We start from the raw sequence: 24,210 nt of genomic DNA on the forward strand, positions 1-24,210 counted from the left end.
CTAGCCGTGATGGCAAAAGCCAAGGCACAGGTGGTACTGTGGTAGGCACGGGCACATTGGCAGCGCAACCTCTTCGGCCTTCCTCCCTACCGAGAAAAACACCCCAAAACAGTATCTTCGGAGGAGAGTAAAAAAAGGATGCCTACAGTGGAGTACCAAAGGCTTCAAGAGATCAGACCGCCAGACGCAGAGGCGGCGTCCGGCGTACATACAGGAGCAGCAACACGGTGTAGAGCGGATACGGTGACCTTTCAATTTCAGCACCAGCATCCTCTCGCTCTCTCACAAGCTGAAGCAACAGCTGGACGCGACAGGCAACAACGGAGCAGGGATGAGGTGACGCGCTGACCAATGGCGCGGAGGGTAGGGGGCCACTCTCCCCTGACCACCTCGTGGCAGACACCTGGCTCCATCGGCCTGGGGGATCGGAGCGGCACCGTAGCAGGCACCACCGTGGCCTTTGCCATAAAAAGCTACTGCTCCTTCGTACGACGCTGTCCTACACCCTCATCCTATACTGAGCGCTTGCTGCCTGGCTAGGCTTCTGTTCATGCTGCCGCTGCGCCAACGCGGCCGTCCTCATCCATCCTCACTCTCGCTTCTCTCTCGTCGCCATTGGCTAGTTTATGCGTCTGTTCCATAAATAGGAGTAGTAGGCAGTTGCTCACTGGTCCTTTGCGCAAGATACTCCTACCACTACCAGCCTCTGGACTGCTCCCGAAGCGCGCCGCAGATCTACTCCAACACCTGTAAGGATTGCTGTCGCCGTGGCTTTTCCGGCAGCTAGCTAGGGTTCATCTCCCTCGCTCCGCTTGCTTTTCGTCCTTCCTCTTCTTTTCTTTTGCTTGGTCAAATTACCACCTCATCTCTTCCTGTGCTCTCTCGTCTTCTTGTGATTGTTGGCAGCTGCAGCGGCGCCGCCGCCGGTGGAGGAGAGCAAGAGAGGCACGATGGCCGGGAAGCGGGAGCGGATAGCGATACGGAGGATCGACAACCTGGCGGCGAGGCAGGTGACCTTCTCCAAGAGGCGGCGGGGGCTGTTTAAGAAGGCCGAGGAGCTCTCCATCCTCTGCGACGCCGAGGTCGGCCTCGTCGTCTTCTCCGCCACCGGCAAACTCTTCCACTTTGCAAGCTCCAGGTACCTATCTATGGATATATATATAGACCTTGCGCCGTGCCACGGCTGCCATCCGGCCGGTCATCTTCCTCCTGCGCTGCGATTGTTCTTGGTTTATTGATCGATGCGTTTGGGACTCCGCTAGCTCTTGGATTTTAATTTCGTTCTTCCATCTCGTCTGGGGCTTAGACCTACATCTTAGTACTGGATGCCCTAATTTCTATTCCGTATTTGTTCTTCTTTAATTGGACGTCTTAATTGATTGATCGGTTAATTTCGCAATTAGAAACCTGATTTCTCTATTTCTTGAGATCGGGGATTCTTGTCTCCCTGTCTCCAACAACTTGGGTATGCGGCTGATCCGCTGTGCCTTTTCTGGAACCAAGCTTGTCTACGACATGTCACATGTGGATTGATATTTGATGGTCGATATTTCATTGTATGATTAAGCAACTCCTGCCGGTCGTTCTGTTGATCAAAGGAGAAAGTTCTTGCTTATTCGCCAATAAGTTCTTTTCCCCACTGTCGTTTCGATATCGATTATGTGTCTTTGGGGTGTCATGTTTTACCCCCATTTTCCAGAGATTCTCATATGCTTGCTTCGTGGTGCTCGCCTGTTCTAAGCTAGGATTGGGGAAAAAAACCATTGTCCCTGGATTTATCCTGTCGCTGCCTAACAGATTCAGATTTTATTAAGAGTGAAATACACTGGTGGCCTTTTAACTTTCGGCATGTGCCAGTCCGGTCCACGAAGTTGCAAACGCGGAAAATGGACCCATGAATTTGTCAACTTGTTCACCGCAGGTCCATTTTCCATCCGGCGCGGCCTCTAGGCGACGTGGCAGCGCCAGCGTGGCGGATGAAGCACGTGAGCCGCACGTTTCAATGTAGGCCCCTCACATCAAGGTTGCCCCCTACCTCCCGCTCCTCACGGGACGAACGCCGTCGCCGACAGCGCTTGGACCACACCTGGCCGCGCCCTTCTCCCACGTCCCCTGCACGACCGAGCATCCCGCGCGGACCCTTTCTACGCGCCGTAGCCTCTCGCCACGAGTCGCTCATCCCGCAGCGCCGAGTCAGAGATCCCCCATTGTCGGCATGGAGCCGAGCTCCTTGACCGGCCTTTCCTCTCCTCCCGCGGTCTATCTCTCCCTCTAAAATGGTGCCCAGAGTGTCGCGTGAGCACTCCGCACTCACTTCGCTTCTCCTCGTGCTCCCTCTCTCGCTCTACAGGCGCCGCCGCCTCATCTCGAGCTAGCAGCAACGTCGTTCTCCTTTGCCGCTTTCCAGTAGACGCGAGCTTGTCGACGAGCTTTGGGGCGTGCTAAGGCACCCTCCAGTGCTCCCGCGCTCTTCCTCTCCCTCTCTGCGCGTCACTCTGGCTCGCCGGAGCTGCGCCGCCGCGGCCGAGCCGCCTTACCGCACGTACTGCCGCTTCCGAACGTCCTCCACCGCGGGAATGTCCTAGGCGAGTTCGCCTCGTCACGCTCATCACCCCCGTGTAACCCGCACAGGCGCTAGCGCTCCACAGCGCCACCCCGCCGAGCTCGCCGTTGCCGGCCATGGGCGCCGCTGCGTCTCGCGCCTCCCGGTCCACCAAACAGTGTGGATGCAGCGCCACCCCGCTGTGTTCGGTATTGAAACGTGCGGCTCACGTGCTTCGTCCGCCACGCTGGCGCTGCCACGTCGCCTGGAGGCCGCGCCGGATGGGAAATGGACCTGCAGTGAACAACTTGATAAGTTCAGGGGCCCATTTTCTGCGTTTGCAAGTTCGTGGACCGGACTGGCACAGGCCGACAAGTTAAAGGGCCGCCAGTGTATTTCACTCTTTTATTAATATTAATTAGTGTTATTCTTTTTTCTATCCGCATAATGATATACTTCAAGGTTAGTGGTAAATTCACCTGATTAATTGCTTTCAAGGTAATGATACTTTCAAGTAATTAGGCAATACTTTCAGTAACCCACCCCAAAAAAGGGCATGTTGATCAGTCAGTGTGATTTCATCATATCTAATTTCTTATCAAGGTTTCATCTATTGATGTGAATTGAGATAGAATATACGATATGCTTTCAACATTGCAATGACCTTTTTTCACTGCTCTTCTCCTACTCTTGCCGTCCCTAAAGAATGCACTCTTATTTTTTTAGGAGTCAAACTTTTTAAGTTTGAGCATATATATAAAAATATACTAATATATATGATGTGTAATAACTACCAGATAATAATAGATCATATATTCTTATAATATAACAAATATATTAAGAGATATATTTTTATAAATCTAGTTAAAAATAAAAAATGACCCTAAAAAGTGTGTATTTTCTTTTAACGGAGGGAGTATATAATACTAAAAGAACTTGGAATGTGTGGAAGAGAGTAGACAGATGGAGGGGAGGGTTCTCTCTTTTGGCAGTGTGACCAGTAAAAAACAGATGCTCTTTGAGAAAAGGTAGATGCCACAAGCCTTCGTTCTGATCTGCAACTAAATTTTTTCTGCACCTTTTGTACAAGCTGCTTCGATTTCCATGTTTCTTCTATTGCTCTTGTTCGTCTACCACGTTTCCATTTCCATTTTTTAATGCACGTTTACATTTCTTTTGACTTCACCGTCGATGTGGATCGTGCAAATAACCCGGACATCCTACTTAGAAATGCTTTCTAGCTGGTCAGAGCTTTCTCCACATGTATCCCGGGCTTGCCAGGAAATGCCTCGGAATGTTCATGCGACTTACATGATTGATATCGTTTTCACCCTAAGAAAAAAAAGGGAAAAATGTGATACTTCATTTCGTACTTAACACCTAATCCGAGGTACCTGCCATTTTGTTTTAACTTCCACTCCCTCAGTTTTGAAATATTAGAGATTTACTAAGTCCATAAAAAATAAGTATAACAATATTTACAATATCAAATGAGTTTCATTTTATATACTACTATAAAAACATTTTCATAATTTACCTCCTTGATGTCTTAAATATTAATACTTTTGTCTAGGTCAAATTTTAGATGATTTGACTTAGGACATATGGAAACCTCTTATGTTCTAGGACAGATGAAGTAGTAGTTAAGGTTTATGTTGTCCATATTTTCCAATGAAATAGAGCTTAAATTGCATGTTGTTTATGTATCATAACATAAACGATTAACTGTGGGCTTCTGCTTACTCAAATTTAAAACTGTCTTTTTACAATGATGAGTTTGGGCACACGTAAGCTATCTTCAGTTGAGCTTTTCTCATCACTTAAGTCTCGATAACATATATGGTAGTAAAATGCTCTCAACTTTGGATAAAAAATCTTGTGGGTAACTGCACCAGCTGAAATAGTTGGAGGAAGTAAATAAAATCAAACATTAGTTTAGTAGATTGTCTGGACATTGGCTGAACTTATTGATGGAAGTAATTTGGACCTTTTCTGGTTCCAAAATAAGCCATATAAATAGTTCATCTTGTTTTGGCATCTAGTTTGATATTTTATCATAATGTTCATAATCCCATTACCATTATAGACATCTTTATATAAGACATGTGCATTTCCTCTGTTGGTTCGCGTAACACGAGTGGTGTGGGCCTTGCAAGTTCAAGTGCTACAAACCATATATAAAATGGTGTCACTCATTAGTAGTGGTGGCCACCTAGCACTAGCAGCCTTTGGTGTAATTTTTTGTTTCTATTTTTGTTATATGCAAGCTACCTGCAGCCTGGTTTTAGTTCAGTGTAGCTTGCAGCCGCTGCAACTGTGTAGCAACTTAAATTCGCTGTCATGTCTGTAGCTAGAGCTGTGAAACGCTGCAGGTAGCGAAGAGGCTAGCTGTAAGGTTTTTTCACAACACATGGTTACAAAAAAAGTTCTGAACCAATGTATAAATAGTTTTTTTTACCAGTAACACAATCTCATATCATGCATTATATTGTGATAAACTTGATAAAAAAATAAGTAAATGACATGCGAGACAAAGGTGCTAAGAAATTGTGTGTCGCACCACAGCCAAACATTGCCTAAGAATTGTGATGATTGAAGTATAACATGGCAAGTGTTTGACAATGAATGAAGCATGTCCTTGACGCTAAAAATGTTGAGTAAAGGCAATCCCAATAAAAAAAATGTTTTTATATTTACATTATATAGACTCTATACATAGAAACTGTATTTCCAATATATAATTCTACAAAATATTTTTTCAGCCAATCCACTATCTTTTCTCTGCTATCATCCACCCGCCTGTTCGCTTGAACTTATCAGTCGGCTTATCAGCTAGAATCTATAATATTTTTCTCTCACAACAAATCAGCTTCAGCCGGTTTATCAGCTGGTTTTAATACCAGCCGAACAGGCCCATATTTAATCTAGTTTTCCGTGTAGACTTTCTTGTATAAGAAACCATTTCCCTTCGCTCACCTTGTTTTAATTCCAATACTACAACACCATTTTACTTCCTTGGCATCCTAGCTAATCCTATAGAAACTATATTCTAGTCATCTCATTAGGACTGCCCTAATATTCAATTTATATTATATTATATTACAGCAGTAAGCGTTGAAGTCAGCCTTTTTGGAGCCTTAACTATCACTATACCATGACGACTACTCAGATCTGAGTGTCATGAATTGATCTAAACCAGGGGGGTGGGGGATTAAATACTTGCTGAGGAAATACGACAGTTTAATTTTAGATATGGTGGCCAAGCATGTACTGTGTACTCGGTCTAAAAAATAATATTTTTTATATGAATCAAGACAATTTTTAAAATTTAATTATACATTTATATAAAATAGTATCAACATTTATGCCCCTAAATATGTTTACTATAAAAATATATTCTATAATTAATTTATTAATACTTAGTTGATATATAAATATTGGTATATATTTTTATATAGATTTGATCAAATTTAAAATTGAGCGAATTGCATTTGTTACAACCGTTAACATTTGTTTTTTATATCCATAGAAATTCATGCACAGAGAAATTAGTTGTAGCACCCGGTTTTAAGAACAAAACCAGATACACACCATATGTGAGCCCAGGAAGTCAAATCTCACATATAGCTATAAATAAGGGTAATATCAAAAGACAATACTTAATATAACGTATTATTAGAAGAGATATAACCTTAAACAGCAAACAACATAAATACAACTCCGATCTTTGGGTGAAGACTCCAATTACACAGGGGCAATTGACTGGTTGATCATAAGCCTATTTCCTCCAAACTCTAGCAATCTGGTACCCATCCGAGATTTTTTTAAAGATTTAAAAAGTAAAGCAAGCGTAAGTACATGTCGTACTCAACAAATATAACATGGGGTTCATGAGGCTCAAAAGGCTAACACTGGTTTAATTGCGATTAGCTTATAATGAATCATCTTTTAACAATTGGGTGGCAACAAGTTTATTCATAAGCCCATATAAACACATGGTCAGGTTAACATGAATAATGAATAGCATAAACAGTAATCATTAGTGATCATCTTTATCATTAGTATTATCAGTGTTTATCATCTATTTCGTAAGAGTCCAAGGTCGCTCGTGACTGTGAGCACAGCTGATATACCAGTTTTACACTCTACAGAGGTAGTACACTTTTACTGTGAGTCGTAATTTACCCTTTCGTCCGAGGCGGCCAACCTCTTGATCCACTACCAAGGAAGGTCGGCAGGGTTCACTATAAAGCTTTTTAAAGGATCGTCTAACAAGTTATGGCCATTAGATTCACTCGGCAAACAGATGTCGAGCCTCCCTTCCCGATGGCACAATGACGCGTAGCCTATATACAAGGGGACAGAAGCCGCACTATACCCGATTCGTCAATCCATTCTTATGCCAATAAAGGTAACCACTAACAATCCAGTCCTCATATTGAGCTAAAGCTAGAGCCATGTAGCCCTCACAGCTGTACTGTAAGTCCCGAATGTTCGCTTACAAATAAGTCCTTAGGGAGAGGAATCTAGAGCGCCATTAAATAGCCTAATGCTCTAGCCCCCTTGTTCCATGTTGCTAAAAAGCATCTTGTAGTGTTTATTGAATATACCATTAGTCAAGTTACAAGATCATGGCTTTACTTTGAGCACTAGCATCATACTACCAAATGCAATACCCCATAGGAATCAAGGCACAAAGTACAAAGTATTAGGAAATCCTTAGTGGTAATCAAGGTAGACACATGCAGCATGAATTAAATGATTAAAGGTGTATAGGACAACAAGGAAGATCACATGCTATACTTGCCTTAAAACTCTGATCTTCTTCTATTGAATTGTAACCTCAAAAAGACTTCTTGTGTATCACCAACTTTTTCTATATCACCAACGCAAAGCTCACCGACTGGACATGATCATAGAACACCACACAAGCATCCATGCAATCATACACGAAGCAAACAATAGAACTAAATTAGAATAATACACCAAACATAATAAACAACAAGTAAAAAGGTTTTAATGATGTTCTACACGTTACTACGATCACACAGACGCGAAAAACACTCTAATCGGAGCTATAACGAAAAAGGTATGAATTAAACAAGATTTCCTTTAATAAAACAATAGATTAAATCTAACCTCGAATTTTAAAAGTTGAAAACATATTTAACAGTAGTATAAATATGTAGATTACTCAATTACGAATGTAACGCAACTTGAACGGATCAAATCGGAGTTAAAACGGAGAAGTTATGGCTTAGAGAAAATAGTGGCAAAACTGTAAATAGATGAAAACGTATTTTGAATCTACTAGAAAGAAACTATGCTTTCAGAATAGGAAAACATATTCAGGAAGTGCATCATGGACTGTGGGTTAGATTATTCAAAAGTCGAGGGTCTCTTTAGCAAAAGTACAGGGACGGTGGGTTCTAATCTACAAAAATGCAAGGGCTCTTTTGAAAAACTGTCGGCCGAACCGGTATGGTACGATCACGGCCGTTAGATCTAAGATGGACGGCTCAGATTAGAATCGAGGGAGAGAGTCACCGGCCGGAGAAGAAAGCCGACGCGACGGAGCTCCATTACCGGCGACAAGAAGCTTGCCGGAGCGCTCGGTTTGGGCCCTAGAGGCCACAGTTTGACGAGTCGAGAGCACAGGGAACAAGAGGAGAAAAAGGTGAACTCACCTAGGGCCTTCTTGTGGTCGAAGGCGGGTCTACAGCGTCGGGCAGCGCGGCAGGGCGGACGGCGAGCTCCGGTGAAGGTTCGGCGACGCGGCGCGAGCGAGCTAGAGCGAGAAAAGAAGAAATAAGGGGCTCGGCGGCTTCGCAAACTCGACGCGAATCGTGGGATCGGCTTACAGTGGCAGCGAAGCGGCTAACGGCGCGACGACTCAGGTGGAGGCGATGCGGCTTGCTCTAGGGCTTGGTAGGGAGGCGGTGGTCGTAGGTCTACTATTTAAGGCCAGGGAGCTTGGCGCGCACGACAAGGCATGGAGGCGTGGCGGCGTGGGGCTCTCGGCGACGGCGGAGCAGACTTCGGGTCGACGACGACTCGGGGAGGAAGAGGACTCCTGCTGACGCGTGGGCCCGGTCTGGCAAAGAGAGAGGAGAGGGGAACGCGCGGGGAGACGCGGTGCAGGGCAGTTGGGCCGGCGTGCGCGATGGGCCGCTACGGGAGGAGAACGGGGAAATGCCGCGGGGAAGAGAAAAATGGGGAGCTGGGCCGGCCTGCAAAGAGAAGGGAGATGGGCTTTGTGGCTGGACCAGCAGGCCAAAAACCAGTGAGAGGGAGTGAGAGTGAGAGTTTTTTCTTTTTATTTCTTTTCTTTTTCTGAATTCTATTTTCAAATTCATTTTCAAACTTAGTTTGAAATGATTTGAACTTTGGTCAAATCCACACAGTACAATAAAACATATGTGTCAGCATGAATGCACAAAAAATTTGCTAAGCCTTATGATAGATTTTAATTTAATGAAAAATATTATTTTTCCTATTATTTTTATGAACAAAAATACCAAATTAAATCATTTTAACCTATTTTAAAAACATGAAATTTTTAGGGTGTTACATTAGTCTAGTCATTTCGTGTCAAACAGTGTGATTTTAAATCACTGGCACTAGCTGCCTGTGCATGATGACATCATTCATCAGGAGGGCTAGTGAAAAAGATTGACCAATCCTATCTGAAGGAATTTGTGCATCGTACTTCGTTCCACGTTTGCCCGGAGAGTGGGTGTCAAAAGGCAGTGGGCATTTACTAACACGATATAAAGGTTAGCATTACTGGCCCCGCCTGGGCAGTCTGATGTGAAGATAGGATGAACACAACTCGTCATTTGCTTTTGTTACACGCCATTTCACTGTAGGTGTCTATACCTTCAATATTCAGGCGAAGCATTTTATAATAGGCATACAATTTTGTTGTGGCATGGATGATGTTTTTGTTTTAAAAAATATTTTCAGCCAAACACTATTAACCGAAAAATTTAGAATCACCAATCTGCTAACGAAAATGCAAAGTGTCTGCTGACCGTTGCAGTGCATAAAGTTTAAGCAGGTAGTTAAGATTTTCTTAACGTTTAACACTAGGAACACCATTGCTACATATTTTCTCCTGATTAATACTACAAGTTATGAGGCTTTTTGCTGTGATGCATGTAAGCTGGACGAAGTAGGCCTGAATAAAATCCCCGGTTCAGTGCATGAAATATCAATAGTTACGCAACAGTACTTGTTATGACCGGTATACAGTATAAGAGGCGCAACCGGTCCAATAGTGGCTGAATAGGCCCGTTTAGTTATTGTTTACAGTAAATTAATATTTACCTATTAGCTTGAGGGTTATTTTGTAAAAGGATATTTTAGAGTATAAATTATTGTAATTGGGATTAATGAGAATTAAGCAGAAACAATCTTAATTGTTTCCGGCTTCCCAGGGAGCCGGGATTTGCCCTAGCCGCCCCGTCATCTTCCCACGCCTGCAAACCTCGCGACGGCGCCCAGCCACCGGCCGCAAGGCTCCAGGCCTGCTCCTCCTCCCTCACACCCATACAAGCTACGCAACGTTGCTGGTAGGATCAGGAATCCTATCAACCTGGTATCAGAGATGTCAGGTTCTCCACTCCCTCCGCTGCCGCAGTCCAGTTTTCCCCCAACCCCTCCGCTACCGCAGTCCTCTTCCGCCGCCGTGTCGGCGGTATCCTCTGCGGCCGCCTCCCCCGCGTCCTCAGGTGCCCGGCCCCTTACGCTGGACTCCCTCGCCGAGGTTGTCTCCGAGATGTCGGCGAATATGGTCGTGATGAACCGGAGTATCGCGGCGATGCAGGCCGCGTGGACGGGGCTCACGCAGCAACATCCTCCGCCAGTGTCATTGCCTCCACCGCCCCCGCCGCAACCCACCCTTCCCGCGCCGGCCGCCGCAACCGCAGATCACTCCGCGGCGGTGCCGCCCGTGAGTCTGCCGGTGCTTCCGAGCACGGGACTCCCCCTCCACATGCTCCCGTGGCCGCCATCGCCGTCACCAATCCCGTCATGGGCGATGGCGGGCTCCGCAGCCGCTCCGATCTACACCATGGCCACTTCAACGTCGACGGCGCCACCACCGCATGCCTTTGCGGGTGGGGATGTGTCCCTGCCTCTCACCCCCGGCGTATTCTACGGTGACGCTGCGGGTAACCTCTACTACAGAGGCGCCCCATCCTCGGCTGCGCTGCCCTCGGGGAACGACGCAGCAGTGGCTATCGCCATGGAGGGTGGCGCTCCCGCCGCCGCAGCTGTCCAAGGAGCACACGCGCCCCCGCGTTTCTACAAGCTGGAGTTTCCGACGTTTCATGGTAGCGCCGACCCACTCAATTGGTTGAACCACTGCGATCAATTCTTCCGCGGACAGCGAACCCTGGACTCAGACCGAACCTGGCTCGTCTTGTACCACCTCCGCGGAGACGCCCAGACGTGGTACTACGCGCTGGAGCAGGATGAAGGCATGCCAGCTTGGGATCGTTTTCGCGCCTTGTGCCAACTCCGCTTCGGGCCCCCAACGCAGGGCACACGACTCGCTCAACTCGCGCGGCTGCCCTTCACTTCCTCGGTACAGGAGTACTCCAACCGCTACAACGCGGTTCTCTGCCACGCGCGTGATCTGAACCCACGGCAGAAGGCCGAGCTCTACGTCGGCGGTCTTTCGGAGCACATCCAGGTGGACGTCGAGCTGCAGCACCCGCCTGACCTGCAGACCGCGATGTACCTCGCGCGGGCCTTCGAGCACCGCGCGGCGGCCTTCATGCCGGCGCAGCCGCCACAGCAGCGGGGTGGGCGACCACCACCACGGCCGTCCATTGCTGCACCAGCAACGGGAGGGGCCCCTGCCACCCAGCCGCCGGCCCTGTCTCCTGCGGCCACCGGTCAGCCACGCTTTCGGCGTCTGACTCCGGCGGAACAATTGGAGCGGCGACGCCAGGGTCTCTGCTTCAATTGGGACGAGCAGTATGCGCGGGGACACGTGTGCAAGCGCCTTTTCTACCTCGAGACCGTCGACGAATACGCGACCGCAGAAGACGAAGGGGCTGTGCCACCGGAGGATTCGGCTACTCCGACAGAGGAGCCTACAGCTAATGCCCTTGTCTCGATGTATGCTCTCGCAGGCATTCGAACGGAAAACACAATGCTCCTGCCTGTGTCGCTGAAGGACGAACGACTCCTCGCCTTGCTGGACACCGGGTCCACGCATACGTTCCTCCAGGGCCACGTGATGCGCCGTTTGGGGCTCTCTTCCTCGGGTGCCGCGCACCTCCATGTCACCGTCGCCAGCGGGGAGCGCCTGCCGTGCGAGGGGATCGGCCGTGACATTCCACTCTCCATCGGTGGCGCGTCGTACCCTGTCACCTGCGTCGGCCTTGCGTTGGGCTGCTTCGACTTCATCCTCGGCGTTGACTTCTTGCGCACCTTGGGGCCCCTCACCTGGGACTTCGACGCCCACACAGTGTCCTTCCAGCGGGACAACCGACGCATTACTTGGCAGTGCGAGGGCTCTCCACCGATGCCTCAACACCTGCTGGTCGCGGACGCAGCCGACCAGCCTCGGCCCTTGTTGGACAGACTACTACAGCAGCACGGCGCCGTCTTTGAGGAGCCGCACGGCTTGCCGCCCGGGCGGCCATACGACCATCGGATCCATCTCCTTCCTGGCACGGCACCTGTGGCGGTCAGGCCGTACCGGTATCCACAGCTGCAGAAGGATGAGCTCGTCAATGCGCCATCATGCTGGAACAGGGCATCATCCGGCCCTCTACGTCCCCATTCTCTGCCCCTGTCCTTCTGGTCAGGAAGGCGGATGCCTCCTGGCGCTTCTGCATCGACTACAGGGCTCTCAACGATAAAACATCAAAGGACAAGTTCCCGATTCCGGTGGTCGATGAGCTTCTCGATGAACTCCACGGCGCCAAGTACTTCACCAAGCTTGACCTCCGTTTGGGCTATCATCAGGTGCGCATGGACCCTGAGGACATCGCCAAGACAGCGTTCCGCACTCACCAGGGGCACTTCGAGTTCCTGGTCATGCCGTTTGGCCTTTGCAATGCGCCGGCAACCTTCCAGGCGCTGATGAACGACGTCCTTCGCCCATTCCTCCGCAGGTTTGTGCTGGTTTTCTTTGACGACATCCTCATCTACAGCACATCGTGGGCAGCACATCTCCAGCACGTCGGCCTCGTCCTCAGCGCCCTTCGCGCGCATGGTATCTTTCTAAAGAGGTCCAAGTGCTCCTTCGCCGCCTCCTCCGTGGCCTACTTGGGCCACGTCATCTCCAAAGACGGCATCGCCATGGACAGCGACAAGGTGGAGGCGGTCGCAGCTTGGCCGGCCCCCCGCTCACCCCGCGGCGTACGGGGCTTCTTGGGGCTGGCCGGCTACTACAGAAAGTTCATTAAAGATTTCGGTTCCATCGCTGCGCCCCTCACACGTCTCCTGCGCAAGGAGGCGTTCGCTTGGGATGAGGCGGCTGACGAGGCGTTCTCCAGCCTCAAGCGCGCTTTATCATCGGCGCTTGTGTTGCAGATGCCGGACTTTGATCGCCAGTTCGTGGTCGACTGCGACGCCTCCGACACCGGCTTCGGCGCGGTGCTGCACTAGGGGGCGGGTCCCCTGGCCTTCTTTAGTCGGCCGTTCGCTGCCCGTCACATCAAGCTGGCGGCTTACGAGCGCGAGCTCATCGGCTTGGTCCAGGCTGTGCGCCATTGGCGGTCGTACCTCTGGGGCCGCCGCTTCCTCGTCCGCACCGACCACTACAGCTTGAAGTTCCTCCTCGATCAATGGTTGTCCACTGTTCCTCAACATCAGTGGCTCAGCAAGTTATTCGGGTTCGACTTCACGTCGAGTACCGGCCGGGGCGCCTCAACACCGCCGCCGATGCGCTCTCCCGCCGTGACGAGGACGGCCCCACGGCGATGGCTGTGTCCGGGCCCTCCTTCCGTCTCTACGACATCAGGGCAGCATTGGCGCTGGACCAGGAGGTCGGTGAACTCCTCCAGCAGCTGACCAGCGGGGCGCTGGATGCTCCGTGGCGCGCCGAGGACGGTCTGCTGCTCCACGGCAAGCGTGTCTTCATCCCGGCACATGGCGACCTACGTCCCCAGGTGGTGGCGCTGGCACACAAGGCCGGCCATGAGGGCATACAGAAGACCCTTGTTCGTCTCCGCCAAGACTTCTACTTCCCAGGTGACCGCGTACTGGTGCAGGACTGTGTCCGCTCTTGCGACACGTGCCAGCGGAACAAGACGCCAACAACGCACCCAGCGGGGTTGCTCCAGCCCCTGGCTGTTCCATCGCAGGTGTGGGCGGACATCTCTATGGACTTCGTCGATGGCCTCCCCAAGGTGCATGGCAAATCGGTCATCCTAACGGTGGTTGATCGGTTCTCCAAGTACGCGCACTTCATCGCCCTCAGCCACCCCTACACGGCTGCGTCAGTGGCGCGTGCATTCTTCGATGGCATTGTGCGCCTCCACGACTTCCCCACCTCCATCGTCAGCGATCGCGACCCCGTCTTCACCAGCAATTTGTGGCGTGATCTCTTTAAGCTTTCAGGCGTGAAGCAGCGCTTGAGTACGACTTTCCATCCACAGACAGATGGGCAGTCCGAGGTGGTCAACCAGATCATCGTGATGTACCTACGCTGCGTCACCGGGGATCGTCCTCGCTCCTGGGTCGACTGGCTTTCTTGGGTGGAGTACTGCTACAACACGTCCTTCCAGACGGCGCTCCGGGCAACGCCGTTCGAGGTGGTCTATGGCCGCCCCCCACCGCCTCTCCTTCCGCTCCAGCATGGGGCGGCTCAGACTCAGGCGGCTGACACGATGCTTCGTGATCGCGACGCGTTCCTAGAGGAGGTCCGGGAGCGTCTCCTTCAGGCACAGCAGTACGCCAAGCGGTACTATGACGAGCATCATCGCGACGTGTCCTTCGCGGTGGGCGCCTGGGTGCTGCTGCGCCGCCTCCACCGTCCTATGCAGGTCCTCGTCGCACACTCCAAGGGCAAGCTCCGGCCACGATACGCTGGGCCGTTCATGGTGCTCGAGCGCATCGGGCCGGTGGCCTACCGTCTACAACTTCCTGCCGGCGCTCGCCTTCATGACGTATTCCATGTCAGTCAGCTCAAGGCCTACACGGGAGCTCCCCCGGCTGCTCCAGTTCCTCTTCCGCCGGTGCAGGATGGCCGCCTTCTTCAAGCGCCTGAGCGGGTGCTGCGCGCTCAACTCCGTCGCGGCGAGTGGCGCGTTCTTGTCCAGTGGCAAGGGCTTCTAGTGGATGATGCGACATGGGAGCCGCTGGAAGAATTCAAGGAGCAATATCCTGAGGTCCAGCTCGAGGACGAGCTGTTTGCCGAGGAGGGAAGAGATGTTATGACCGGTATACAGTATAAGAGGCGCAACCGGTCCAATAGTGGCTGAATAGGCCCGTTTAGTTATTGTTTACAGTAAATTAATATTTACCTATTAGCTTGAGGGTTATTTCGTAAAAGGATATTTTAGAGTATAAATTATTGTAATTGGGATTATTGAGAATTAAGCAGAAACAATCTTAATTGTTTCCGGCTTCCCCAGGGAGCCGGGATTTGCCCTAGCCACCCCCTGTCATCTTCCCACGCCTGCAAACCTCGCGACGGCGCTCAGCCGCCGGCAGCGAGGCTCCAGGCCTGCTCCTCCCTCACACCCATACAAGCTACGCAACGTTGCTGGTAGGATCAGGAATCCTATCAGTACTAGCCTCCCAGATTTCGCGTGTAGACCTGACGATATCTCCATGCCCAGAAGCATGGCCTACTTAATATGGGTTTCTAGAAAAACAGTACTTACATCTAGTTGCTGAAACAAATTGCCTTGGTATTGAAGCCATCATCTTTATCTGAAGTACGTCAGTTAGTCGTATTATTTAATCTTTACTAAACTGTGCAGTCAGCTGATCAGTTGATCTGCTCAATATTTGTGCAGCATGAAGCAGGTAATCGATCGGTACGACTCCCATTCCAAGAATCTCCAGAAGTCCGAAGCGCCGTCTCAGCTGCAGTCACATGTGAGCTAGAATTCATCCTGTAATTGTTAACGTTTATTACTCCAATTTGCGGACACAAACTCAATGGCAGAATGGGTACAATGATGTGTGTACTAACAGCTTTCGTTTCTGTGATGTGTGTGTTACAGATTGATGACGGCACTTGTGCAAGGCTAAAGGAGGAGCTTGCTGAAACCAGCCTTAAGCTCAGGTGCACATCTATCCTACAATTTAATTTACACATACGCATGTAGTTCAAAAGCAGGACTATAATCTACATGCACCTGCCAGTTTTATCTTTTGGGACAAAACCCTTCTTTTTTATTTTAGCAACCTCAAGAAGGACACAGAGTTCTCTCTACTATACAAATGATTTAGAACAGTCCCATTGTTTCATAGAGATTATTGTGATGATTTTCAGACGCCCCTGAAAATCCAATAGAGTGGCTCAGCTAATATGTAGACCGCCTTAGAAACTCTAGGGGTGATTGGTAACTCACCGACTGCCTTTGAAAATAGACATTTCTAGGAACGGTTAGACCCGAGCATTTCAGTCCAAGATCAGGCCCGAGCCCGTTAGGCTTAGCTCAACCCGCATCTCTTATTGGACAGGGCCTAGACAACAAAGCACAATCCCCAAAAAAGGTATGAATTTCAATTGTCGATCTTTCTACTAAAAATTACCAAGCGGCCTGCCTAAGCTCGGGCTCGGACCTGCCCATGGATTTTTCGCCCAAAATGAATCTGGCCTTTTTCGGCCTGCCCCGCAAAATGCTAATGACTAATTGGCTTTTTTAGATTTTTCAACGCCCATTGATAAGGTGGTTCTTTCTAGAAATAGTTAACGCGCAAATAAATCATATGTTTTTCAAAAAAGTTGGATGAAGACAAATTTTATATCAAAATTGTACAACTTGAAAAGACATAAAATTTGTAGTCGGCAACTTTTTCATTTGAAATTATTTAGGGGACCCAAATATTTATTTTCATTTGAAATTGCTAGACCCAAATATTCATTTTTTTTAAAAAAAAACTTAATTTCATGTTTTTAATATTTCAAATGGCCTCGAATGGAGGCACGCTTTAAACTAAAGTTGTAGTGCTTGATAAGAGCCGACAATTTTTTTCATTTGATATTGCCTAAGGGCATAAATATTCCAAAAAGATCCAGACAAGTTAATACAAAAGAATAGCTCCTGATATGTAGTCACAAGTGAAGGGATCATAGGGACTTGAGATCATGGATTCAAATCCTAATAATAGCTCCTGATATCTAGTCACAAGTGAAGGGGTTACAGAGGACTTGAGGTCATATGGATTCAAATCCTCGAGGATGCATGTACGTGCATTTCTTGAAAAAAAAAATAGTACTGGCTTATGAGGTAGTTGCTTGGGCATGAGAAAATTATTTTCCTTATTTGTGTTGTTTTCCTTTGTGTGATTCTATGGAAAATATTTCTAGGGGCCACCGAGCATGGAAATCAATTTCTAGGGACTAAGATGGCGCAACCCTACAAATGCTTGATTTCTAAAGACCTTTTCATAGAGGCATGCGCAGATTTCACCTCAACAAATCCATTTGACCTCAGTGACAAATTGTTTCTGTAGTAGTATCAAGTTGTTCACCGTAGGTAGAAAAAGAGTTGGTTCAATTTACAAAGCAAAAACTTGGCCTAAGAACCATACATATGGATATAGGGACACCAGCAAGACCAAAGTACAACACCCTAAACTTCCAACCTGAATCAACCCACAACAAACAAATAACCATTCTTGAATATAATTATTTGCTAAATTATGGTTATTATTTTTCTCACCGTAATCCTCTCCACAATGTCTCTCTTGCCTGCCCCAATCGATCGAGCCTCACCAGCTAACCCTATGTCTTCGCCCGTCGCCACTGGTGGTAGCCAGTCATCGCACACTCTCGTCCCTCCTCACTTCCTCCTCTGGTCCACCATTGCATGTGCTTTCCCCTTTCCTTCTCCTTCACTCCCACTTCCCCTTGGCCCTAGGCCCATGCTGGCCAATGCAAGATTTGTTGTCGTCGGGTCTAGATGATCAGACATGGGCGACTCTAGCCTGGATATGTCGTTGTTGTCACTTGCCCTCCTAGTTCCGGGAGTGTTATTATGGAACCTCAGGGTCCTCAACACAAGGATGGCCCGGGGGGTGCGGTCGGCATGGGGGACCTCCATGCGGACCATCACGGCGACCATGAGGCCAAAAAATGCTGGGCTAGCCTTGTTGTACAGTTAGTCAGCAGTGCCTGCGTAGGTGGCATGATTCTGTCTGGATCCGTTATGTCCTTGCATGGTTCTACAATGGAGTGGAGCTATGTGCTCGTGTTTGGTTGTTGTCAGCATCTCCTTTTTGTGGTTCTGTGGTGGGATGGAGCTATGGCGCCTATTTGGTTGTTGGTCATTGCAGTTTTGCACTAGGAAGGCATGTCCACATTCGAATATGTCACTTCATCTCATAGGGTGGTCGCGCTATTAGTCACCGGCCGAGTTTCGATGTTGTGTTGGGATGTATCCTTGGGTGGTTCATGCTGGTAAATGGTTGTGTCCTTGGTCACGCTCTTCTTGTGGTGGTGGTCGTCTTCCATAGATGTCTCTGTTGCTATCATGCAATGAGCCTCCAACATCCCCGTCTTGCTCCTTGCATGTTCCTCGTAGCTCCAAGTCACTTTGGTTGTGGTCGTTTTTTATCCATAACGCTTTGGTCATGGCTGTGTTCGTTTGCCGTTGATAGAGCCTAAGCTTCCACACTACTATCTCCTTACTATGGTTGTGGGCCTGTGCCATCCATTGTACGCTAGTACCATTGTAGGGAGGGCTACACCCCTTCGTGGTTCTCCTCTTGCGTTGGTGCGAAGCTGGCAATGTGGGTCCTCTTGGTTGTTCTTTCTACCCTGTGTGAACTCATATTCATTGTGGATTCCCTGTCGTTATGGTGCCTGTGGTCATGTTGGTCTTGCGCATGGTAAGGTTTGGGGTGTCACAAGCTATGCAGCACGGATATGGATACGCGTATCGGTATCGGAAGGATACGGATACTGGATACGTTTTACAATTTTTTTAATAAATAAGTAATAATGTGAATTAAAATTCTGAAAGTCTATAACTTGAGTAATCACTAATCAATTAATCATTAGTTCAGTACTCTACATGCAATCATACGTGATATATACATCACCAGATTACCTTGTAGGTTTCTTGTTTTCACAGATGATCCAAGTCCAACCTTACTGGATGAATCCGCAATTACTAAAATTCTAGAACACGAGAAGTCAGGAACAGAGAGCCCCCCTATCGTATGTTGTGGTTGTGGCCGGTGGCCATAGACCCGATGCTAGGACCCAAATTTGGAGAGGTCATCTACTGCATGCAAGCAATCAAGTATGGCCAATACTAATCAGGGAGGGTACAAACAAAACCAAGCAACAAGAACTGCAGCAGAGTAGATCAAGAATGGGGAAGGGGATGTACTCATGGGATGTCGCCAGGAGCTTGCTTTGTTGTTGAATTGTCCTCTCCCCTGCATCTCTCCCCTGCATTGAGGGAGCTGGCTGCGGCCATGGTGGACTGGTGGGTGCTCCCCAGTGCGGCAGTTTGGAGGAGGGGAGAAGTCAAATGATGCCTCGGACGGAGCGGAGGCTCGTCGCCGGCGGCCGGCGAGCGGTGGTGCATCCTTGCATAGGAGGCGGCGATGCTGGCCGTGGCTATGGCGGACTGGTAGGTGCTCATCAGCGCGACAGTTTGGAGGTGAAGAAGTTGATTGATGGCACGGAGGGGGTGGAGGCTCGTCGCCGGCGGTCGGCGAGTGGGGCGCAACCCCTGTGCAGGTGGCGGCGCGCGTGTGCGCAGGCGGCGGTGCGAGTTGCGACCGTGCGAGGCGTCGTGACGGGGACTCGGGGAGATCAGGAACGTTTGTTGGGCTGGGCCGTATCCCAGAGGTGGATACGTATCCGGTCACGTACTCAATATTCCAAAAATTTTAAAAAATGAGATACTTGGAGGATACGTATCGGAGACGTATCGGGGGCGTATCCGTATCGGATACGTATCCGATACACGATACGGCCCCTCATTGACTTATCCGTGTTACAGAGGTCACAAGCGAAAGCTCTAGCAAGTTTTTGCCAGCGTCGCTAGTTATTGTGCCCGTAGGCATAGTTCACGTTCTTGGGGGGTCAGGGGCTATCTTGGTCACCATACACCTAAAGATGGCAATGGGGACCCGCGACCCGATACCCGACGGGTATTTACTCCATTAGGATCTAAATATGGACTAAACACACTACCCACGGGTACGTAAATGGACCAAACCCTTCACCCATCGGGTACGTGGGTATGGGTATGTTCCAGCAATCCCCGTACCCATTTACCCATGGGTGAAAAATACCCGGCCAAAAACAAAATAAGCCCACTAGCCCATGTAAAACCCTAGGTTCACCCGCCAGTCCCGCTTGGCGACTTGGCCGCTGGAGCCCTCGACCGCTCGAGGGAGGCTTGACACCTGGCCTCCCGCCGCCGAAAAAAATAGGCGCGTGAGTAAAGCGCGTCGTTACCTCGTCTCGGCGCTGGCAGCCTGGCACCGCAATCACCACTCACCAAAAAAAACGCCGCCGCCGCCGAAAAAAAACTACGCTGCCCGCTCGCCCCTCGTGACCTCGTCTCGGCGTCTCGCGTATTCGCATCGCATCGAAGCGCCAGGAACTCGCCACGCCATGCAGGCGACGGAGCAACTCGAGCAAGAACGGTGATTGCCCTGTTCCCCTTCCCCTAATCCCCTTCATATCATATTCTTTGCACTTGCAAGCGCAGCACTGCAGAGGCGCTCGGCCCTCTGCGCTCCTTTGCCTCTTTCCCCCCGCACTAACCAACTCCTTCACTCCGGCGTCAAGGGATTTCGTGGAGGTCCTGGAAGATGGTGTCCACCTGAAGCCGCCTAGATCTCGAGCTCGTCGACGCCGTGAACACTCTGAAGCTGCAAGATCCGGAGGTCCAAGTTGAAGTCGCCGCCGACGCTCCTGCAGCGGATCCGAAGAACGGCGCCGCTCATACATCCAAGTCCAAGAACACCACCACCAAGGAGAAGAAAAGGACCGGGGTTACTGCGGCCGTGGAGAAGATGAAGCAAAAGGACGGCTGACCCCCTCTTTCTCTGGCTTCATCTCGGGAAGGTGTTGCTGCTCCTTTTGGCCGTCGCTCCTCTTCTGCAGCCACATCTTCGGGTGGAGGTGGTGCAGTAACTAATACTCGGCTTCCTAGTACTAGCCGCAAGTTGCTGCAGCCACTGATGTAAGTAAACTCAAGAACAATAGTGCTAGTGCCAGATTGTATTTATTTTGAGTATATGCTTCTTCTAGTTTAAATGAACCAAAGCATATCCTGCCATGTCTGTCAAACCCACCATATCACCATGTCTTTACTTTCAGGTTTTGTTTATTGGCATACCTAAATTTTTTATTTCATCTTGACATACAGAAACATTTTACTATGGACATCATGACGATGCATGCACATAGGCAATATAGCATTGCATCCAGTTAGTATACCGCTAAAATAACTTTATTTTTTCCTATTTTTAGTGACATAGCTATCCTAGCTCCTCAGTTGTACTGCCGTGTTGTGCAATTACCAATTCCCCTATTGCCATATGTACGCAGTTCAAATAGAACAAATTGACAGATTTTGCTTGTTTCCCATGTCCTACCATACCTGTTATGTTTGATATTTTTTATAGCATCTTTTTTTATTAACATTCATTCTTATTATGTCATACAGATTGAAAAAAATGAGTACTAGCCGTGATAGCTAGGGTGGACCGGTCTGCTGTTGAATTGTTGATTTTCATGTGCGTGAATAAATTGTTGGCGGGTACGGGTGACCCGCTGGGTATGATTTACCCGGCCGGGTATGGGTCTGGGAAAAACTCCCCACCCATGGCGGGTATGGGTATTCTGGCGGTACCAAATTTTTATGGCGGGGATGGGTCTGAGGTGGCCATACCCAATGGGGATTTACCCATTGCCATCCTTACATACACCCTTTGGTTCTGTTAGGTGAAGAGTCCACCAAGGGGTTGTTGCGTTGGTTGTTCATCCTTTCTTTGCTTAGCCTTGGGATGTGGCCATTGCTGAAATTATGTGCCCTAGTGTTGTTTGGTGCTTAGGGTAGAGGATATGTCATGGGGGGTGTATGGTGAAAACCCTAGCCAGATTTTGGTCGCCGATGTAGTTTTGTGCCCTAGGGTTGTTTGGTGCATAGGTTAGAGGATAGTCATGAAAGCCCTACCTAGCTCTGGATGAGGCCGACAATGATGACACTCTCAGGCATCATTCACCTTGTTGGGGGCATTGTTATGAAACCGCATTCCACCTATGTTCCCTAGGTGAAAACCTAGTTCACTTTTGTCGGATGAACAATGACACCGCCTTGTGGGTTATGTCCTTCTAAGAAGCATTATCTTGAGAACTACTCCACTCTACCATTGCTAGTAGCTTAGGTACGAGGTCGTCGTCTTCCCCACTACTCGCTGGTAATTGTTGCTTGGTAATCACTTGTGGACCTAAAGCGGCTGCTCTCTCACCGTGGGCTCTGGTTACTACTTAGTCACTATTGTGGACTCCTTGTTGTGTGGTCGTCTCTATTTAGTTCGGTGTTTGTTCCTTGGTTGTCGCTTGTGGAGCTAGCTGCTCTCTTGCGATGGGCTCTCTAGATGTTGCTTGGTCGTTGTTGTGGTGCTATGAAGGCTACTTTCTGGTTATTGCTTGGTAACGCTTGTGGTGTTTTTGTGTCTGCTTATTAGTTATGGTTACTGTTGTTGCTTGGTCATCCTTATGGGCTGAGGCGGTTGCTCTCCTGTTGCGGAGTTTTTGGTGGCTCCGTCTTTGCTCGTGGAGCGAAGGTGGCAGAGGACCGGACTCGTGCTGGTGGTTGTTCTCTTGTTGCGGTATATTCACTTGCTGCTTGGTTGTCTCATCGCCGCCTCTCACATGCTTGTTTTATTGTATTTGTTGGAGGTCTAGGTTGTAGGGTTTCTTTTGTCTTGTGTGAGAGTTTTTGGCTGTAGCCTTTGTTTTTCTTGTTTGGTAGTTCGGTCGTTTTATGATGTATGTTTTGGTTCCTCCTTGATCGCCTTTAAGATAGTAAGTCACTTATTGGACTATTGCTTACCTTTCTTTCTATTATTTTTGTTTAGTCGTTGTAAAAATTACAAAAAAAATTTAAAGAAATGTGTGGAAACGACTGTTTTTTGATAAAATAGGTGATCATCATGTTGTAAAAGTAACCGTTAATTCTCTTCAGGCAGATGAGAGGAGAGGAGCTCCAAAGGCTGAGCGTCCAACAGCTGCAAGAGCTTGAGAAGACCCTTGAATCCGGCCTCGGCTCTGTACTCAAAACCAAGGTATCTGATACTCGTGAGTTGTGACAGCATCAGACTGTACAGTAATGCTGCATAGCATAATCATCTCTTTCCCTGTCAAAATTGTAGAGCCAAAAAATCCTTGACGAGATCAGCGGTCTGGAAAGAAAGGCAAGCATAACTCCCTTTTCAAACTGCTTTAGTTAATTTATTTCTAAACAAGATGCTTCAGACCTAGGCTAGCGCTGCAGCTTAATCAACTGTGTGGAAAACTTCAGAGAAATTTCAGCACCTCACCACCTGATAAAAGATGCAACTGAAATCTTTCACATTACGTTCAGCCAGATCCCGTTTCCTGCCTTCTGACAGCGTCAGTTGTGTTGTTGAACAGAGAATGGAACTGATCGAGGAGAATTCAAGGCTGAAGGAGCAAGTAAATTCCTGCTCTCCCCTGCTGAGTTTTCCATTCTGCTCTTCATTTGTTTCGAGCGATGTCTCGGTGCTTAAGCTATGGCGATCTGAAGCTGCAGGTGACCCGGATGGCAAGGATGGAGACGCAGCTTGGCGTCGATTCAGAAATTGTGTATGAGGAAGGGCAGTCATCTGAATCTGTGACAAACACATCCTATCAGCGCCCATCAACAGACACTGACGACTGCTCCGATACATCGCTCAGGCTCGGGTGAGTCCAGAGTTCTTCCCCAGCAGACCTCACATCAGATAACGTGTTCATCTCAAGCCAACGCACATCAGAAATTCCATGTAAATATGCTGGTGACTCGTGAGATAACGCATATGGAAATAGCACTAAACATATGAATCTGCATACTGTAGGCTACCATTCTTCAGCTCGAAGTGATGGAAATCAGGAAATTTGACATGTTCGGTAGCGGAGCGGTGCCGATTACTTGCCCTCTCTCTTCTGAATTGAGGAGCAGGATTGCTGGATTAGTGACCAACGCGTCGCATCAAAATAAGGCATTCGAGTGCTGTATGATGTGTGTATTCTGAAAGTGAACATAACGGGTACCCGTTAGGATGCTACCTGCAGTCCGTGTTCTGTCCTCTGTTTTTAGTACTCGTATAATCCCCCTGCAAACCATGTTACCTGCAGCTCGTGCTTTTGTTATACAGCATGATCATCGTTAGAAGTTATTCCAGTCCCTGCAAATAACTTCCAGTACTTCTGCTCTTCACAATATCAAACATGTCACGCTGTTAGTATTGAGGATTTGGACTCTGATCAT

The 24,210-nt window shown here is 48.8% G+C and overlaps 1 protein-coding gene across 2 annotated transcripts; it reads left to right on the forward strand.

Annotated features, from left to right (window-relative positions):
• Positions 1-511: 511 nt before the first annotated feature.
• Positions 512-24,126, forward strand: LOC136535596 (MADS-box transcription factor 47-like). 2 transcript variants are annotated; one of them, XM_066527908.1, is made up of 9 exons: positions 512-749; positions 907-1,138; positions 15,529-15,610; positions 15,739-15,800; positions 22,906-23,005; positions 23,093-23,134; positions 23,355-23,396; positions 23,488-23,645; positions 23,798-24,126. In XM_066527908.1, exons 2-9 carry the CDS (start codon positions 951-953, stop codon positions 23,820-23,822), a joined length of 699 nt encoding a protein of 232 aa, XP_066384005.1. In that variant the 5' UTR covers positions 512-749; positions 907-950; the 3' UTR covers positions 23,823-24,126. The 2 variants fall into 2 exon arrangements, with proteins under 2 accessions (XP_066384005.1, XP_066384006.1); XM_066527909.1 differs by having other exon boundaries at positions 514-749; positions 23,494-23,645.
• The last annotated feature ends 84 nt before the right edge of the window (positions 24,127-24,210 follow it).

This window comes from Miscanthus floridulus, chromosome 2 (genome assembly GCF_019320115.1).
Source record: "Miscanthus floridulus cultivar M001 chromosome 2, ASM1932011v1, whole genome shotgun sequence".
NCBI classification, from domain to species: domain Eukaryota; kingdom Viridiplantae; phylum Streptophyta; class Magnoliopsida; order Poales; family Poaceae; genus Miscanthus; species Miscanthus floridulus.

Bases quoted from the DNA above. Each gene is read 5' to 3' on its own strand.
- LOC136535596 (XM_066527908.1), top strand. From the start codon at position 951: ATGGCCGGGAAGCGGGAGCGGATAGCGATACGGAGGATCGACAACCTG. The intron at 1,139-15,528 runs GTACCTATCTAT...ATATTTGTGCAG, and splicing joins TTCCACTTTGCAAGCTCCAG to CATGAAGCAGGTAATCGATC. The intron at 23,646-23,797 runs GTGAGTCCAGAG...TGCATACTGTAG, and splicing joins GATACATCGCTCAGGCTCGG to GCTACCATTCTTCAGCTCGA.